The sequence below is a fragment of the Fundulus heteroclitus genome, chromosome 12, assembly GCF_011125445.2.
Source record: "Fundulus heteroclitus isolate FHET01 chromosome 12, MU-UCD_Fhet_4.1, whole genome shotgun sequence".
NCBI lineage: Eukaryota > Metazoa > Chordata > Actinopteri > Cyprinodontiformes > Fundulidae > Fundulus > Fundulus heteroclitus.
This window is the reverse complement of record NC_046372.1, coordinates 5663793-5683456: the sequence shown is the minus strand read 5'-3', so window position 1 is coordinate 5683456 and position 19664 is coordinate 5663793. Positions and strand designations below refer to the sequence as shown.

Here is a 19664-nt window from a genome sequence, read left to right as displayed (position 1 = left end):
GTTAGACCTACTGATACCCAGGTTAGTTACATTTACAACAGGGAAACAAATAATGATCTAAAGAAGTATTTTCTAGTCTGACACATTTTAGTAAACCGCTGTAAAGCCGTCCACATGTGAACAGGTCACTCTGAAGGTATAAAACTAGCTCTCCCAAGTCTACCAAAGTCAAACCTGTTTCAGTGACAAGAGGAAAATTACCCCTACAGGGGATTCCTGTTATTTATCAGACCTGGTCTACGACACTGTAATGCCTTAGATCAAGCATCAATGCAGCATTTACTGGCCACGCATGAACACATAACTCTGGTCCTGAAATTTTCCAATAATGTCCAATTATTGTCTATTATGTTATTATCTACTTTTGCATTAGTTAGGAAAACATATCGCACACTTTTTAAATCTTAAATGGCCTGGCTGTGTCTTATCTCAAATCTGCAAATATTGACATAGTGGGAATATAAATTTAATGAACCATTTCCACAAAACATTCAAGGGACCGATTTCTGTAACGTCAAACTTGAATAACTTGTTTTTAGCCGTGGTTCTTGGTTAAATGTTTTAGATATTGGGTTCATAGCACGATACACGAAAGACAGCAAGGTTGGCCCTGCTGCACCACAGACATGATGTTCGTAAAGTAAACAAGCGTAGGTAGCTGACCGTTATAGGTGGTGGTGTGCAAAATTATGTTCTCTTGATATAAACTATTCACCTGCTCGCTTTTGCGGATACTTATCACCTGTCTGCTATTTCAGGCAAAAGCGGCTGCTGCTTTAATGACGGCCTGTATTTGGAGGCTTCAAAGTGGCCGCTGCTCAGGCGGTCCCTCGGGTTTGGATTGTAATTCTCACGTCGGAGCTTCCATTTCCAAGTCTTTCAAAGTTTTTTGTATTTAGGGAAAGTTAAAAATCCAGGTTTTCCGGCCCGGTTCAAACAGTTATTAGAAAATCAGTGGACCAAGATGGACCTTTACTCCACCACTTGATGCTGTGCAACGGCTGTATGCCAATTGTCCTCAGTGACTCGGGTAACGTCACACAACTGAATAGTCACGGAAAATGCTGAACATGGCAGGAGTATTTTTTAAATGTATCATGATTAAAATGAAATATGACTGTCTTACTTTCCGTCTTTTATGTTAAGCATGTTTAGTGCTTCTAGTTTTATGTGATGTTGGCTTCAACACACTTTTCATTTCAGCTTTAAGAGAGGATCCTCTGTATGTTCAGAGATCCAAACTACTGTTAAATATAAAGGTGATCGAGCCTTTTTCATGGCTGCCCTGAAATTGAGGAACAGCTGGCCACTATATAGATGTGTCTCTCATGCTATAAATTTTTAATATCGTTAAAAACTAATTTACTTCGACCTTTTATTGGAGTCTCGTATGACTAACCATCCATATCCTTCTGCACCTTGCTTTCTGCACTGAAGTTCAGTCGTACTGAACAGGAAGGGGAAATCCTAATCTGTTGTAAGGAGGAAATTGTCCAAAACAACTCGGAATAAACTGCAACATTAAGAGGTTCTTCCGCTAGAACTAAGGGGGCTGAGTCCAACTCCTGAAACACAACCACACACCATAATCACCTCTGCACAAAACTTTACACTTGATACAATAAAGTCACACAAGCGCTGGTTGCTACAAACTGTCTGCCAGGCAGAAAGATTAGATTTGTCACTCCAGAGGAACGTCTCCACTGCATTAGAGTCCATTGATGGTTTGGTTTAAAAGGCTGGGATGTATTTACTTGGCCTTGGAAACCCATTCCACAAAGCTCTCTATGTATTGTTATTGAGCTGATAGACAACATTTGGAGATCTGTTGACTGTGCAGAACGTCTGTGACCTTTGTGCACTACGCACCTCAATAGGAGCTGATCCTGCTCTCTGATCATACATGGTCTATTTCTTCATTGCCGAGTTGCTGCCGTTCACATGTACTTCCCTTCTTCTTTAATACCGCCAACACTTGACTGTGTGGGAACTTTCACAACTCTACTTATTGCACAGGTGGCATCTTATCATGGTACGACTCTGCAAATCCCCGAGCTCCTGAGAGCGACTCGTTTTCTCACAAATGTTTCAAGCAGCAGTCTGCATGTCTAGCTGCTAGATTTTATACCCATGTGGCCATAGAAGTGACTGGAACACCTGGATTCAATGATGTAGCTAGGAAAGCAAAGCATCATGGGTAAATAGCTTCTCGTAGCTTGTTACCAATAGATATAGAGTAATGGGTGGCTCTCCTCAACAGCTGAAACCAGATATTCACACACAGAATAAGAAGCCGCATAGCTTTTCTTTTTACTGTCTGATGTTAAATCAGGTCAAAATTTTTCAGTTTCTGTAAAATTTTAATTTCCAAACTTATTTCTGTTTGCTAAAGCCAATCCGTTCATCCTTTCATTGTTCCCTGCTTATCCAAGATCGGGCTGCATGGTAAACAAGTTCAGGAGGGACAGCACAATCATGAGAAGAATTTAATATTGCTTTTTTTCAAATACAAAAGTTTATACACTACCAGTCCACAGTTTGGACTCACCTTCTAATTGAATGGTTTGTCTTTATTTTTAATTCTACCTCTGGGAACTCCTTCAAGACAAATAGAAAAACCATTTCCGGAGACTAAGCTCATGAAGCTCAACGAGAAGGTCAAGAGTAACCAAAGCAGCAATCAAAACAAAGGATTTGTTATTTAGAAAAAGCTAAAATATACAAGATGTTTTGAGTCATTTCACAATTTTGTGTTTGATACACCATTCTACATACTTTTGAGTAATACTTTTAAAGTGTCTTCACTATGTGTCTAAAATGTAGAAAGTCATAAGAATAAGGAAAGGGCATTGAATAACAAAGGTGAGCCCAAACCTTTGACTGGTAATGTACAATAAAATTACTGTGCTCCTAAACAATTTAGTAAAGGTCAAACGATTATGTCATGGCCTTGTAAGCTTCTGATTAGAATAACGAATAACATTTAATTGTCAATTGAAGGCATACGTGGGACACACTGCTTACTTGTGTGAGAGGATGGAGAGAAATGAGTGCGTTAAGATATCAGCAAAAGAAGAAGGGTTTATACTCAAGTACAACTGCTTGATGCCGAGAGGTGCCATGTTCATCTGTTTAAACAATTATATGTTAGCAAAAGCACTATAGCAATGCCCAGCGGTCATATTGTTTAGAAAGAAGATGGGCTGCTTGTCCAAGAGATGATTGTGTTTTGGCGCCAAATGTGTGTATAAATACCAATGAACAACAAAAAACAACAGATATCAGCTGAAGCTGGTAAGAGTTTCATTATCCAGTGAAACAAGACCAACATACCGTATTTTCAGACCATAAGGCGCCCTGGATTATAAGGCGCACTAAATATTCTTCCCAAGTGTGTAATATCACTCCTCTCCTTCACGTACACAGCTCTCTCCTGAGAGGGAGAGCTATCCGTCTCTGTCAGGAGGACAGAGAAATTGGACTACACTGCCCCGTTCCTAACAAAAGGCCAAAATAAACTTAATTTTTTACATTGAATTAACTTACTAGGTTTATTGTTGCTAGCGCTACTCCAGGCGTGGGCTGCCTAAAGGCTCCTACATACTCTGGCGTACTGTGTACATACTGTGAGCTTGGTGGACTCCGCGCTGACTCTCCACAGACCTTTTATCCTTCATAATCGAGCGTGCTGTTGCCTACATTTCTTGTGGTAAATTCCTACAATTCCCACACTTTCTGCCAGTGGGACGAAGCAGCAAAACGGATGGTAAAATGTGTGATTAGCTAGCTGAGCAACTACCCCCTAGTATGTGGGGGCCTTCACATAAATGCAGTTTTAGTTTAGACACTACAGTCAGGCAGTCTTGTAGACAGCTCAGGGGTCCTATCAGGTAGTGACACATTGTACCGTAATGCTCTGAATATCCACTGAACGGAGCAGCTTCATTACAACCAAAGTTATATCACATAAAATTAGTCAGTAAGCACAACCGTAATCATATATAAGGCACACCTTCAATATAGACAAATAAGTCTTATGGGCCGAAAGATACGGTAACTTGAAAGGCCACTCAGTCAGGTAGAAGCCATTATACCAAAACTATCATAAAAAGTCAAACAATTTACAACTTCCATAGATTTTGGAGAAATATCCTGTGGGCTGATGAAACTAAAACAGCAGTAATTGGCCATAATGACCATCGTTACATTTGAGGGAGAAAGTTGAACAATCCTGACTGAAGTACTGAGGCTGCAGCCATCAGGTTCTGTGGGTTTTAAGCAGGGAAGAAGTGTAGGAGCCCTCTTTTACTCAGTTGAACAAGTGGGGAAGGGGTTCTGTAGTCAGCCAGAGAAAGCTCCACTCTCCCTGGTACATTCTCTGGCAGCTCGATTAAAGAACTTAGAATGGCAGGAATGGTATGAGGGAATATTTGAGTGGTTTTGGGACATTTTTAATACTAGTAACAGGCCAATCTAATTAGGTTATATCAGGATATATAACGAAACACAAAATGTTGGGAAAGCTCATTTTAAAGAAAAAAAATTATGTACTGCAGAACACCGGAATACTTCAGTGTTGTTTACATTATGATTGTATTATAATGTAAAAATGAGCTATATGGTATCAGCTCTAAGAGAGTACTAGCAGAGGACAGTAAGAGATAGGATTCAGTGATTATTCATCACCTCTAGTAGAGTTACAAGCATGTAACGTGTCCTGTGTGTATGTGTGCGTTTACCCTGTATCCAAGGTCCTCCTGTAAGTCGCTCGAGGTTGCACTGATATTGGACTGCCAGACCGTCTCCTTCACGCTGCAGCCATACATGAAGACATTCTTCTTTCTGGAATGGCCGTGGTAATCACAGAAGACCTGCACATTTATGGTCACACAGAGGATGCACATGATGCAAACTGTAAAAAGCAGCCAAGCAGTGAATAACAAAAAAGACATGCATACAAATAACACACAAATTAAGAGGGATTGGACTATAAAAAGAAATTCTAACTAATAGAAATTAAAGACTAAATTGCATCTTCCTAATCACAACTATCCTTCGTAAACATGCATAAAAGAAACAACCAATATCTTAAAGTTCCTGACAAGTATAGCACGGAGCTCAGCAGAGTGCCTTGCTTGTGGAGAATCCAGAAATGAACTGTTGCTAAAGTCACTGTAATTATTGTTGTCATGCAGGCGAACAGGATGTGCAACTGAACTGGAGTACTGGCACCACAATTAGGTGGTTAAAGGGAGAAGGATGCTGCACAGTGCAAAAGGGCCCCAAAGTAATTTAAGTGCAGTTAATTAGAAGTCCTACCAGCGGTGCCCTTTGTATGTATGCAAGATACTGCAGCAGGCTCTTAGTATGGTAGATGGTGGGGTGGAGCTCAGGATTGGGGTTCTGCCACTGGCGATTCAAGTCCTCTCCACTCAGAGAACAACGATGACTACAGCAGAAAGGAGATGGCAGAGAAGAAGGACACGTAATGGAGGAGAACAGAGCAACAGCTAAAGATTTAAAATGTGCCTTGAACTAAATAAGGCTGGGAACACCGTGCAGGCCCAGCTTCAACAGATGAGTGAACACTTTAAAGTTCTGGGTGTGTTACATTTATTCCATCCCGGTGAACTCACTTTCCGTTAATGACTCCGTCAGGGTTGAGCATGGGGACTATCTTGAAGATGTAGGCCTCTCGCAGGCTCACCGCCAGCGGGCTGGTGCCCATGAGGAACTCTAGCGTGCCCTTCATCACCCAGCTGGCGTTGGTCTCTCCGGGGTGCACTCTGGCTGACAAGAAGATCACTGGCCGATTCCCTAAAGCGGGGGGAAAAAAAGTAAAAGGTAAAGAATAAAACATGTACAGGACATTAAAATAAGGAGCAAAAAAACTAAAATGTGCACATTGAGCTTATATTTTAGTCTCCTAGGATGTCAATAAACCTCTGGCGTAAGTGTCGCATCAAATGCAGAGGGAAATCTCTACTTTTTACCACCTTGCATACATTCATGTTGCAAATTCTATGGGCAAGATCACTGGAACTAAGTAAACGTGAGCGTGGTCTTTAACGGCTGTTTTTCAGTCACTTGCATTTATAAATACGTTTGTTTTATGCTGGGACTAGCCTGTACACACGTGGTTCCATAAGTGGTACTTGTCTTTCGATATTGCTCCCAGATGTACAGCAAATTCAGATAAATAAAGGCTAATATGCAGAGAAAAGTAAGATATGCACACAAAAAAAAAATTAAAGGAATAAAGGATAAAGTTGCATACGGGACAATAGAATAGGGAGGAATAATAATAATTTCAATGCAACGTTTTCAGAGCTAAATGAAAATTCTAAATAAATGGAGTGAAATTATATGCCCCCTTTTTAGTCATATTGAGCACTCAAAACCCTTGAACCACAATCACCCAATCAGAAACATCCATGCAGCCATACACCGATCGGTAGGCAATGCTGGGTTTAGGTCTTTGCTCAGGGGCACATCAACATGTCAGGGAGAAGCTGGACCATCAACTTCCGGATCATAAGACGACAACCCCTACCCACTGAGTCACAGTCCCTCTCAAAAAAAAAAAAAAAAAAACAACAGCTCCACAAAACAGTGGACCAAAACCTGTGGAATATATTAGAGGCCCAAAACCAAGTTTAAAAACATTCCTGTCGGCTATTTACAGAGATTCGCCTGGTTTTAAAGAGACCAAATTCAATCAAGCTACTTGGATGAAAAATCTTGCTTAGCTAAAGGAGATAAGATTTCCCCCTCCAGCAGCCAAACGATGATCTGTGTTTCACTTAGCAAATTAGATTCATCAGTAAAACTAGACTTATGAGAGCAACAGACGGCATTACGTGTCTAAACATTATATGATGCTCAAGCACATAAGTTTTGTTTCTCTGCTCGGTTATAGGAACAGCCACCATGGTTCTTATTTTTTGTGCACACTTTTTCTTTTAAATAATGACCAATTTTAAATGATTACCCAAAGTTTTTGGAGTTCAGTGTGCAAACAACATGCCCAGCAGTCAACATTGTCTGTCAATAAAGAAGTACAATATAACTGAACCTTCCTCATTTTTCAGTTGAAATAATCTAAAATAGTTGCACCGCACATGAAGCCATAACGCTTTTCTGGGTGGTCTAGACCAGGGGTCTGCAACCTTTACAAGTTGCAGCTATGTTTAGGGGACTCTTAAACAGTCAAAAACTTATTTTAAATAGGCCTTTTGTTGAATGTTGATTTTTATCGTGATTTTATCTCAGTTTTATTATTTTTATTTTTATTGGTTATGTGTACAGCGCTCTGTTATTGCTCTGTCTGTGAAAGTCACTTAATAAATACTTTACTTACGAATGCTAAATTTTTTCTTTAATCCAACAAAATAAAACTCATTCAGAGGCGCTAATGTTACATGATGGCCTGTTAAAAAGACAACTTCTGATTTTTGACTAATAACTACAATAGAAAAAAATGTATGCTTTAAAATAAAGAAAAACAGACCTTTTGCAAAACAAAGGATGGATACTTTTTTTTTTCTATAGGATATTTGTGGTAAAGTATGTAAAAAAAGATAATTTTTTCCAACCTAATGATAAGAAAATGGGTTTAAAAACAATGCAGTTATTTCATTAAAAGAACTGTACAAAACCTGCATTTAATATTGCATCTATAGACAGACTTTATCATCATTCAGCCACATTCCCAATGTAGGGCTTTAGGGTGAGCAAGTGACGTGAACTGGATCCTCAGGAAGCTGTATCGGATCTTTGTGTTGATCTGCATGCTTTCATTTGCCTGTCACTTTCCCTACTGAGGGACAATAAACTATATTTCTACTTCAAAATGTTAAACGGTTCTCTGTCATTTTTGGCCAAAGATATTCAGACCCATCGTGGAAGTTAAAAAGAGCAACGCTGGAGCCGCGGTGCGCAGACTGCTGGTCTAGACAATCCAACTGGAAATAATGAGACACAGATGCATAAACCAAAACTCATTTACTTACTGAACTGACAGATATGATCACTGGATTTGGACTCGGGCATGGCAGTGATGGTTAGAAGTGGACAAGTGTTTCCGCCCAGGGTTTCGCACAGAACGTCCTGTCTCAAGTAGATCTGAGGGGTCCTCATGGCCTCCAGTTTGGAAAGATGCATCTGTATGAAGTGAAAAATGAAAGTTTTCTCTTACTAACAGACTTCTGGATTTGCTCCAACTCTGATTTAACCTGGCTTTTTAAAATGTATTCTAGCAATAGGGCATCAACCTTTAACTGATTCAGATGTAAAACTCAACAAACTTTGCTCAACATACAGTATATGGTTTAGAACCTTGAATGCAGTAGAAGCTTACAAATAAAACAACCCAACACTTCAACCAGAACTTGCTATAAAGGCTTGAGATGCTTAAGAAAATGAGAATAAAGTGATACTAGTGTTTGGAGCAAATGAGAAAAAACAGAACTATATTCAGATTTCTTCCGTAAAATGCACGTTGAGAAGAAAAACAACAGTGAGAATACAACTTGTGGGACTACAGTAGTACCTTAAGCGTTGAGTATGTGTAAGGGTAATGATAGGCAAAGTAGCAGACGTCATCCTTATGGCTGAAGTTTATGCTGAAGGTCAGAGTATAATACGATTTCCCTTTCTGTCCCCCCGTTGCAATAGAACTTCTTGCAAAGTGATTCCTGTGAAGATCAACAGTAGAGAGGAAAGTCATTTAAAAACTCATCAAGTGGCTAATCTACTCGGTAAATTATTAGTTTCATAGCAGGACTATGCAACACAAATTTAAAGTCCACTGAAAGCATCATGTTCAGATTTGGAAGATTAACTGATCTGTGTAGAACAGTTTTTTTCAAAACATCTGGATCTAGTTTAAAACTAACATCATACACGTTCTTTCTAAAAAAACAAAAAGAAAAGAAAAGTGAAGATAGACAGTGAAGCACTGACAGACTTTCTAAAGGAGGCCTTTTAAAAAATGCCTGACCACTAAGTCCATTAATATGAGCTCATAATTTTTATTAATGCAGTAAAGTATAAAATATTATATGGTCCAGTGTGTGCTCCACGGCTAAATGAACAGTACTACATTAAAGTATGAAACTGCTGTGGTGTTACGCAACTCTAATACTAATGGCAAAGTTTCTTTAATGGCTTTTTCCAAGAGGACATTTCTGTGCATGTCCATTACAAATTTGTGATTTCACCTACTTATAGTAACAGATGTCTGTTCCTGTTCTGACCCAACGAGGCCTGCCGCTGATGGCCTCCTGCACAGAGTACATCAACGCCTGCATGCCTGCACACAGACAGACCCGTATAAACAATTAGGATGTATTGCATTAAACCCGTACAGATGATTCGTTTTCCTTTAGGAGTTGCTTCATGTCTCACCATAGTTAAACTGGCTGTTTGACTTCTCACAGTTGATGATGTTGAAACGGTACGTAACCCCGACTCGCATGCCACTTACTTCAAAGTAAAACCACTGATGGTAGTGATTACTGTTGATATCCGCGTTCAGAACAAGGTCATACTCATACCTGGAGATAAAACACAAAGAATATAAACTACAAAAAAAAAATTAAAAACAAAAACTTTTTACTGATACAAAACGTGTAAAACAAATGAATGTAGAAAGGGACATACAGAGAAGTCCAAAATTATTAATCTTACTTTCAGGTTTTGACTGAAATTTCTTTTCATTTAACCAAGAAGAGGTTTTCTAGTAGGAAATGTGACAGGAATCCCTGAAAAGATAATGCTAACGCTAATCATATATTTATTTAATAGGCACCTTTCTTTACACTTGAGGTCACCTAACATACACAATATTAAAAAACAAAAAAATCACAATAAAATTCAAAATTTAAAAATGTGCTGTAAAAGGAATCCCATCAATTTTGAAAAAAAGAAAAAAAAGTTTTATCAATCTCTCTCTACTGTCTCCTCTTTCTTTCACCTTTTCTACCTTTCTTTTTTTTCTTCTCATTTCCCTCTTCTCTTCTACTTTATCAATGTAGTGTCCACATAAACATGAATTATTCCCTACATAATAAAACTATTTACATATAAATCAAGCAGAGCACTATGGCAAAAGCGATAATGCTCCACTTGTGAGAATAAAATCTGTTGGGCTCTTTCTGGCATCAAGACAACAATTCTTATTGCCACATTGCCAGACAGGACACACAAAAAAAAAAAAAAAAACTTTTTGCCTTTGATTATCATTTATAAAAAGAATTGCATGTCTAAAATGATTTATACCTTCCTCAATAATGAATAGAAAAACCTTTACTGGCATTAGAGCCATATAACTGCTGACTTTGTGTAAGTTTCCACTGGTGTTTCGATGATTTATCTTTGGTAATGAGCTCCATGTCTTTAAGATCAGACGGCCTTCTTGCCATCACCTTTATCTTAGCTCTCTATATAGATTCGCCGTTAGATTTAAGACTCTAACTGGACCGCTCCAAAACATTAAAATTACTACCAGCTGGAGAAACATGGGAAAATAAAAGATTATTATACACCTAAATCTGCCAGGGGTGTGAACACTTTTGGGTTCTGTAGGCTACCTTCTGTAAGACTATTTGGATTTCACATATTATACTTGCCACTTACTTTCTAACTTGAACGGCCTTCCTGAGGTTGCCTGACTCAAACTGAGAGTTGAACTTCAGCGATTCACCGTTTTCTTCAATCACAGGACTGCAACAGAAACCATTTCTTAATGCATGGACAATCACCACATATCAGCGTTGACAAAGCTCTCAACATAATGAAGATAATAGATCTGTAATTGCTGAAGGCAAAACACTGGAGGCAAACCAAACGCCTTCCTTCACCTGCAAACTTTTTTGCAGACGCGGAGAAACTCACCTGGGATGATCAATGTCGTAAACGACTTTATCCAGGATATCATTAGGATGAATCAGCCGCTCAATGTCCTGAAATATCTTGGACCTACAAACAAGAAAATACCTAATTATTTATCATTAGAAGGTAGATGTTTTAAATTTAAAAATCAAGATCATAAAACTAGCTCCAAGGTAAAAAGTTAATGGTTTTTAAGAATTAACAGACTGAAAAGCCAGTTTAGACCCACACACACACACATTTAGTTTGATTACAGAATTATGTTAACCTTTTGTAAAGATTTGCCAAGAAATCCCATTCTTACTGAAACTTTTCTGAAAAAGCATTATTTAGAAGTCAAAATGTGAAAAACGTATATAACGGGCAAACATATATATGGCAAGCCTTGTTATTGGAAATAAATCAGTTACTTTGATATGCTGACTTTTTCTCCGTCATGGAGGGTCTTGCAAAAGTATTCATACTACTTCACATTCTGTCAGATTACAGGCAAAAACTAGCAGGGTTTGATGTGATAGACCAACATTTGAGTTGTTCAGAAGTCTGTTGTACACCTTTCCAAACGAAAAACTAAATCCAAATAGTGACATCCAGGGTGTTCAGACGTTATTAGTAAAAAGTGACATCAAAACATGTAGAAATGGAAGCAATGGTAAGGTGAGTCCAAAGTTGAATATATACACATAAACACTGATAAAAAAAAAGTAACACTGCATATGACAGGGGAGTGGTGGCCTTGTGGTTAGAGCGGGGCACTTGCGTCCTGTGAAGGCTACAAATTTCCCAGTTCGAATCCCACGGACTGTCACTCTGAGTCCCTGAGCAAGACCTTTAACTCCAGAATGCTCCCTGGGCGCCGCACAGAGGCCGACCACCGCTCTCTAAGGCAGCGGTTTCCAACCCTGGTCCTCATCTACCCCCTGTCCTGCATGTTTTAGGTATGTCCTCACTGCCATACACCTGACCTAAATGAATTGATTAATAGGCTTCTGTGGCATTGGATGACCTCATTTCAATCAGTTGAGCTGGAACAGAGATGCATATAAAACATGCAGGACAGACAGGTAAACAGGCACTTTAGGACCAGGGTTGCATAACGCTGTGGGAACAAAGGGCAACTCTGGAGGACAAAAACATTTCAGAATCTGCACAGGTCTTGAGATTGGGGCAGATCTTCAACGTCCAGCTGCACAACAGCCCTAAACATGCAGCCACTATGGAAAGGTTTAGATCAAAGCACATCCATGTGTTAGGGTGGCCCAGCTAGAGTCTGGACTTAACTATAGAGAAGTGCAACGCTAGTAACAAAATACCCCAAAACTGCTGTAATTGCAGCAAACTACAGAGCCCTGACTGGAGAACTACATCCAGTGTGCTTGTCAGTGAAAAAGCGGTACGGATGATTTTGCAAGACACTGTACACCTCAATTTTCTAGTTGACATATTCCTTTTAGCCATTCCAAAAAAAGTAAAAAAAAACAAAAAAACAACTGGACTTTTTTTCCGAAGTTTTCAGCCGTTTCGCTTCCCATCCGGAAAGCTTTCTCAATTCAAATGTCTGGAGTAGTGTGGAGTTCCAAGCTTTATATTATTGCCTAGAAAGGCCTTGTTATGGCTTAGATAACATGCAAATTAAACCGAAACAGGTCCACCCCTTTGCAATTTGGTTATGGTCATCGTTGGCCTGGTTTACAGAGGAGATGTTGTGATCACCTGCATGGAGGTGAGGATTGAGGTGCAAATTGGAAGGATTTAAACCTATTGCTGTGTTGTAAGTTTTGAAAAAGTAGAAACCTGAGTGGAATGATCATGGCCTGGATGACAGAGAATCTTCACCAGCATATTCTTTTAGCCACTATTGCAATTGTCTCACCTTTGAACGCCATAGATTCTCTCCAGAAGAGGTTCCTTAAACATTGGAGCTACATGACCAAAGTAATCTGGGTAGGCCACCTCAGCATACTGCGGGACTGACTGCGTCCCCTTCACCATTTCGACATAAAGGTCCGGGTCATGGAGCGGCAGGAGCTGAGCGGTGTCTGGCACCTCGAGGACCGCAGCTTCTCCTCCTTCGTCTTCGGCCCCCTCCGAGCCACAATCCGAACCCACGTTGCTGCCTCCCCCGCCTACGCGACGCACTGGAAACCCACCCAGGAGCAAAGGCGACTGTATGTGTCTCAAGTTGTTGACTGGGGATCCTTCGTTTCTGACCCTCTCGGACACGGCTTCCGCGCTCTGATTCTCTTTGTCCTCCAGGGAGACGCACTCCAGTGGATGGGATAGCTCCTGTTCTATCATGTGGTCTTGAGAGGGAGACCTGCAGAAGGAGGGGGGAGCGGCGTGTCCGTCGGGGGTTGGAATGTTGGCGTCCTCCTTCTTATCTTTGTCCTTACGCAGGTGGATCGCGTCCAGGTCAAGAGGAGTTTGAGAGCTAGTGGGGGAAGGAGAGGGCAGAGTCTGATGTTCCTTGACAGAGTTGCAAACGTCCTGAGAATCTGGTATTTGCTTTGGGGACGGGGTTTGGGCCGTGGGCACCACGACGGGCCGGGAGAACCGAGCTGATGATGATGAGTAGAGATATGTTGATGAAGATGTAGTAGAGGCACTCTTTGAAAGTTCAAAGCTATAATCCTGTAAAATAAGAAGATACGTAAGTTTTTTTTTCAGAGAAGATGGAATTCTGAGTGATTAGGTGGCAAAAATAGGTTTGGTACATTTGCATGTTTGCACATTTTTCATCACTGCATCTCCATCTAGCATTACAAACGCTGCCAAACTCTTAGTTTTTGCATTCTTGCACAAATGCCCCTTGCACATTCCAATTCTGCACATACAAATGGTTTTAAAAATACTCACCTGTACACTGTGACTTCTCCTGCATAGTCTACATTTAAATTATTTAATTTTAAATCACTGCTGCACCTTATACAGTAATTAGATTTTTACTGCAATTTACAAGCTGTATGCAATGAAATTTCGTTCTGTACGCACTCTGTGCATACAAAATGACAAATAAATTTGCCTAAGTATTATTTCTGCAACACTACAAACCTGCCAGTGGCTCAATGATATCTTCAATACATTTTTAAAGGTAAAGATACCCGGGTCGTCAGTACAATAGGCCTCAGAAAACCTCACAGGCAGTTCAGAGATGAGGCTATTGCTGGACATACCTAAATCTATTGTTATAATATCGAGCATAATGTTAAACACTTTTTAATAGACCAACTCATGGACGTTTTGTTTCTATTTCTCTGAACTCTGAACAGATGCTGTAGGGTTAGAGAGCCTTGGTCACTAGCGGTGAAAGGACAGCTTTACTGCAATCATTTCTAGATAATATTTTGAAACATCTGCCAAAGCATGTTTACCTGAAAAAGTAGGACAGGTAAAATTATTTACTAGGTGATTTCTGATTATAATGTACAAAATCAACAGCCAATCTGAGATTTCCTAATAGACTTTAGCCGTTACCGATTTTCTTGTAAGCACTTTAAAAGCTTTGAAAATATTTAGCTTCAGCAACGAGCTGTCTATTATTATTTATATTTGTTTTAGAGGTGACGTAAGTGTGTGAGAGAAGGAATAGTAGTTGTAAAACATAATTTTTGCCATTTAGAAATTAATACAAAAAGAGATTTCAAGCTTTAAACTGGCTTTGGCATCTGATAACAATAAGCACAGCTAGTGTGGTTAAAATTACCAACGGGGAACATTTGTTTCTGTCTGCTCTCTCAAGAGCAAAGGTAGCGAACGCAAACGAGACAAATTTTACGCATTGCTCGCCTGCTGTTGGTCGCTTGCTGTTGGGACTTTTTTGTATCAGTAGGTAACTTTACATCAAAGATGACAAAAATCACATGTGGGGTTCCCCAAGGGTTCATCCTGGGTCCCCTCCTCTTCAATATCTACATGCTCCCTCTAGCTCAGATAATAAAAAATATACCTTTGGGCTCTTAATACTATTGTACAAGCACCGCAGTTTGTGTTTAGACCAGTAGTATCTCAATGAAATTATAGTCGCAACTATTTATAGGCTTACTTTGAAGCAAATTAGCTGGAATGTAGAGTTAATGTGTGACAGAACCTGGATCAGGGAACAATATCACACCCAACCTAACCACATTCTGGTTTCAAGTTAGAAAACAGCTGAATTTTGCAATTGTTGCTCTTATTGACCAAGCTAATGACAATTAGTGTTTCTTTTGTCTTCAGTGTATCCTTTGTCCATAAAATACCAGAATTTGCACATAACCTTGTATTTTTGTCTCTGCGATTACATAATTTTGATAATATTATGTTATAATAATAAATCATCAGCTGTCATGATTAGTTTCTCAGTACCAGAGTAGCCTTCTTACTGAATACTTTTCTTACTCTTGAGTAATTTCTTGGTTGACAACTTTGTACTTTTACTTGAGTAAAGAGATGTTGAAGTAGTGCTTGAGTCCATTTTTTGGCTACTCTACCCACCTATGTTTGTTCCAGTGAAAGAAACTCTGAATACTTCACCTTACCAAGACATTTTAAACAAGTCTGGGGTGCCAACTTTGTGGGAACAGGTTGAAGATGGCCCCTTCCTCTTCCAACATGACTGTGCACCCTTGTTAAAAGCAAGGTTCATAAAGACGTGGATGAGAAGGTTTGGTGTGGATGACATCGACTGGCCTGCTCAGTGTCCGGACTTCAGCCCGATAAAATCATCTTTAGGGTGAATTAGAGCAGAGGCAGAGATCCAGGCCTTCTCGTCCAACATCAGTGTCTGACCTCACAATTTTGCTACAGGAATAAGCCAAACTTCACATAAAAATGTTCCACAACCTTGTGGACAGCCTTCCCAGAAAAGTTGAGAGTGTTCCAGCTGCAACTGGTAAATCAAGGTCACATCGAACTTTAAGGATGAATAAAGAACTGGATGTCACTTAAGTTCATATGCAAGTCAAGGGTGAGATAATATTTTTGGCAATGTAGTGTATTTGGAAATTATCTTATGACATTATGTCCGTTTATTTCTGGCGGGTGGCAAGCTGTTGTTATTTGTACGGCTACCCGAATCCCATAAGGTGAGCGAGTACTTGTGGCAATATAACGTACCTTACTTTGAGTCTAACTCAATAAAAGTCCACACCGAACAGTAATGCTGTTAGGACAAGCAAGCACATAGCACTTATGTACAGTATGAAAAAAGATCCAGCATTTGAGTAATTTCTAGAGTAAAATGTGTTAGCAATTGTTCTTTAATATTAATGCCCTGCTAAAAACATTTTAAGGACTATGTTTTATTATTTATTATTTATCACAACAATTAATTATTTTTATTTAATTTTTAATTTATCACATTTTAGCCGATTAATCTACCTTAAACTGAATAAAACCTATATTCAGTGAAAAAAAGAACATCGTGTTTAAAATGCTTACCTGAAAGTCTTCAGAAAGCTCTGAGAAAAACTTCTGATAGACCTTCAGCTCCTCAAATGGGCATCCAATGGTTCTTTTGGGATGTAGCTTGTTGATATCTGTTTCAATATCATCATTCTGATTGAGAGAGAGAAAAAAAACAGTAAAACTGTACCTGAAACATAACAACTGACAACAGGCACAGTTGGAAAAAGTAAGCTGAATGTTTAAGGATTATTTTTAAATTGTTAAGTGACTGCCATCTGCTGGAAAGTAAGAGAAGTGCAAATATAAGAGGAAGAATTTAATTTAAGGTATCAAACGGCTATTTTTAGTTAATTTATCATGAAAAACAATAGAAAGATGAGCGATACTAAACATTTCTAATAATAGCAGTTATACATCAGGATGTCAAATCATTATATGTGAATGAAATAAAGAACAGGGTATTACCAGGTTACACTGATCCTTATCTTCTTCGTTGTCAGTATCCGTCTCTGCCTCTGGCTCCTCGTTATCATCACTTTCATCCACCACATCATCCACTGGGCACAACATGTACAGACACACACGTTAGTGATATGATCATTTCATGTTTTTGATTTTTGTCCATATCTTAGTCCAAGCTAAGGGTTTGACCAGCCAAGCGGCAGACCTTGGTCTCAATGAGCATCTTTGATGAGAGAGGATAATGGAAAATCTTAGACTGTGAGTAACCATGATTAGTGTGTATGGAGCCAGGAAAATCATCAAAAGAAGCAATTTGGAGCATACATCGTGACATACACATTTATAAGGAGCAGAGGGTTTTAATTATTGTTCAATGTTGGTACAATATGGTACTTTAAAAAAACATTTTTCACAATACAAACCCAATCTTCAACGTAATTTATTTGGATTGTATGTCATCGATCAAAATAAAATGATGCAAAACTGTGAAGTTGTGCCATTTTCACATGATGAACTGACTGTGCTATGTGAGATGCTGAAAACTTGGCATATTATCAAATAACCCTGACCCCGCTTTAAGGTACTCCACAATTTTATCTCTGAATCGTTTGATCTGTTCTTTGGTTTGAATGATGGAGGGTTATTTTTTTATTATTGGTCTCCAAAAAGAGTAAGGAGGCTTAATCCAAAAGATTGTCAAACTATTTTTTATTATTTATAAAAACTTTGAAAACAATACCCCATTTTCCTTACACTTCAGATATGTTCAGGCAGTTAATATACAGTCATATTCAATAAATTAGAATATTATTAAAAAGTGAATTTATTTCAGTAACTAACTTAACTAAGGGAAACACATTATATAGATCAACACAGACTGATGTTGTTTTAAAGCCTTTATTATGTTAATTCTGGGGTTTTTTTTTTCACCTCCAGCTAATAAAAATACAGCATTTAAGATTAAAAATTGTACCAGTCCAATAAAAAAAAAACAAAAAAAAAACATTGACTCATGCAGAAATGGGGACTTAATGAAAAGTATGTTTAATACCACCTCAGGTTGTTTTGATTTTTTTCAAAAGGTGCTTTTAATCTGATAAACAAGCCTCTAAGAAATGCATATTCTAATTTATTGAATATGACTGTATACAACCCTTTAAAGGCCTGTTGCTGATATGATCCGTTTTCTGACTAAAAAAAGCCCATCGCATGCTAAAGCTTCGAGAGCCACTTGCATTAACAGTTGTGTCGTTTCAGCTTATAGTATTTTTGTTGCATTAAGTACTAAATCGGGTAGTGGTAAATAGTTTAAAAGCATGTGACTATATTGGAATACGCTGGGGCCACTAAACTGAACTGCACATAAGGTTGTGGCCATGTTGTGTGCTCTCACCCCCAGGAGGCTGGCTGTACAGCTGAGCCACAGGCCCCCCCGGTGGGACATGCGGCAGCTGAAAGTGGAAAGCTGACTTGATGGTAGGCAGAGGCAGGCGATTCTTAGGAAAACACTTCCTCATGATGAGGCTTGAAGTGTTGACCAGAGGGTCCAGCGTCCGCACCGGTAGACACTCCTGAAAAACAGCGAGAAAACAGGGCAGAGTCCCACCCGGTGCATTTGTGCCGTTTGCTTTCTTTTTTTTTTTTTTCCCCCACTGAGATTTTCTCACTCACAGTGGAGGAGTTGTAGAGGATTCTCATGCCGTCGGCCTCCAAGAATGCCTTCCGGCCCAGTTTGATGTTGGTTATGTTTCTGAGGCAGACCAGCAATCCTTTCCGAATCAACATACATCGGTGTCGAGTGTCGTTGCGATGCCAATCTAGGTACAGTGCGAGCAAAGCGGGCACATGGCCACTGTCCACCACACGGCGAGCATTAGTTTCTGCACAGGGAGGGAAATTAAGCTGATCATATTCTGTTACGTGGTAGAGACACATTACAGGTTAATGCCCATTTGCTCACTTTAGCTTCTTAGGGACTATCTGGCTGGACATCCATGCACATTGCACAGATCTGTAATTTGAAGGTTTAAAATGATTGCACAGTACCCACTGTGTGCATGAGTGGAGCGTTCAGGTGATTAACTCATGTAACAGCGCAGCAACCTACAGCATTTCTAAAGGGACTTCTTTCTGACTTTTTGACTCGGATCTGAGTCTTATTAGATCTTATTAGACTATTTGCATGCGTTAAGCTTCTTAGGAAGCATTGTTGGTCAGTGCAATCCACTGATTTCAGGAAAATAAAAGAAAAAGGTATGGAAATGTGTCTTTTTGTGTCTGTGTTTTATATGTAATATAAATGTCTGTCTCATCAAAAATGGAATTATGATAACACAAAATGACATTAAGGATTCTTGATTTGCCACATCACTTCCACACAGGGGGATGGACTGAATGAAGCGCTAATTAATCAAAATAAAAACGTCAAGCACAGAATAGCAAGAGATTCCAGAGGAAATCAGGGGATTGAAAGCAGTCAGAAGAAAAAGGACAAGACAGGCTACACTAGGTGAAGACTGTACTGATAAACTGCCACAAATTAAGTTCAAATCTACAGAAACAGTTACTCACTTGATTTGAGCAGTGCTCCCAGTGCATCCAGAGCTACCCTGTTAATTTGAAAACAGAGCAAAGGGGTTACATCCTGATTGAAAACTCTGTCAGAAGAAGGTAAAAAAAAAAAACATGCAGTCTGTGGATACCACCCGTGTTTTATTATTCAGTGTTCATGCTGCCTCATTAACAGAGGAAAAACACTCACTTAAAGAGGCTCGTGTTCTTCTTGCTGTACGGCCCGACAATCTTGAACATGAGTTCTACCACGCCGTTCTTGCCCAAAGAAATGGCATTCACCGCTTTACATTTAAAAACAAAACAAACAAAATTAGGTAAAATTCAGCTTAATAGAAGAGACAAAAACATTT

General features: G+C 39.2%; 1 protein-coding gene across 1 annotated transcript in view; it reads right to left on the bottom strand.

Moving 5' to 3' along the window:
• agtpbp1 (ATP/GTP binding protein 1) overlaps window positions 1-19664 on the bottom strand; it is a gene marked incomplete in the record, with an annotated part of 44990 nt that overhangs the window by 10966 nt on the left and 14360 nt on the right. The window contains 16 exon segments of the mRNA XM_036143801.1: window positions 4740-4871; window positions 5320-5449; window positions 5637-5817; window positions 8013-8163; window positions 8552-8696; window positions 9226-9313; window positions 9409-9557; window positions 10639-10725; window positions 10897-10980; window positions 12767-13524; window positions 16312-16428; window positions 16744-16835; window positions 18134-18311; window positions 18412-18620; window positions 19312-19349; window positions 19502-19595. Coding sequence (XP_035999694.1) covers window positions 4740-4871; window positions 5320-5449; window positions 5637-5817; window positions 8013-8163; window positions 8552-8696; window positions 9226-9313; window positions 9409-9557; window positions 10639-10725; window positions 10897-10980; window positions 12767-13524; window positions 16312-16428; window positions 16744-16835; window positions 18134-18311; window positions 18412-18620; window positions 19312-19349; window positions 19502-19595 — 2633 coding nt within the window.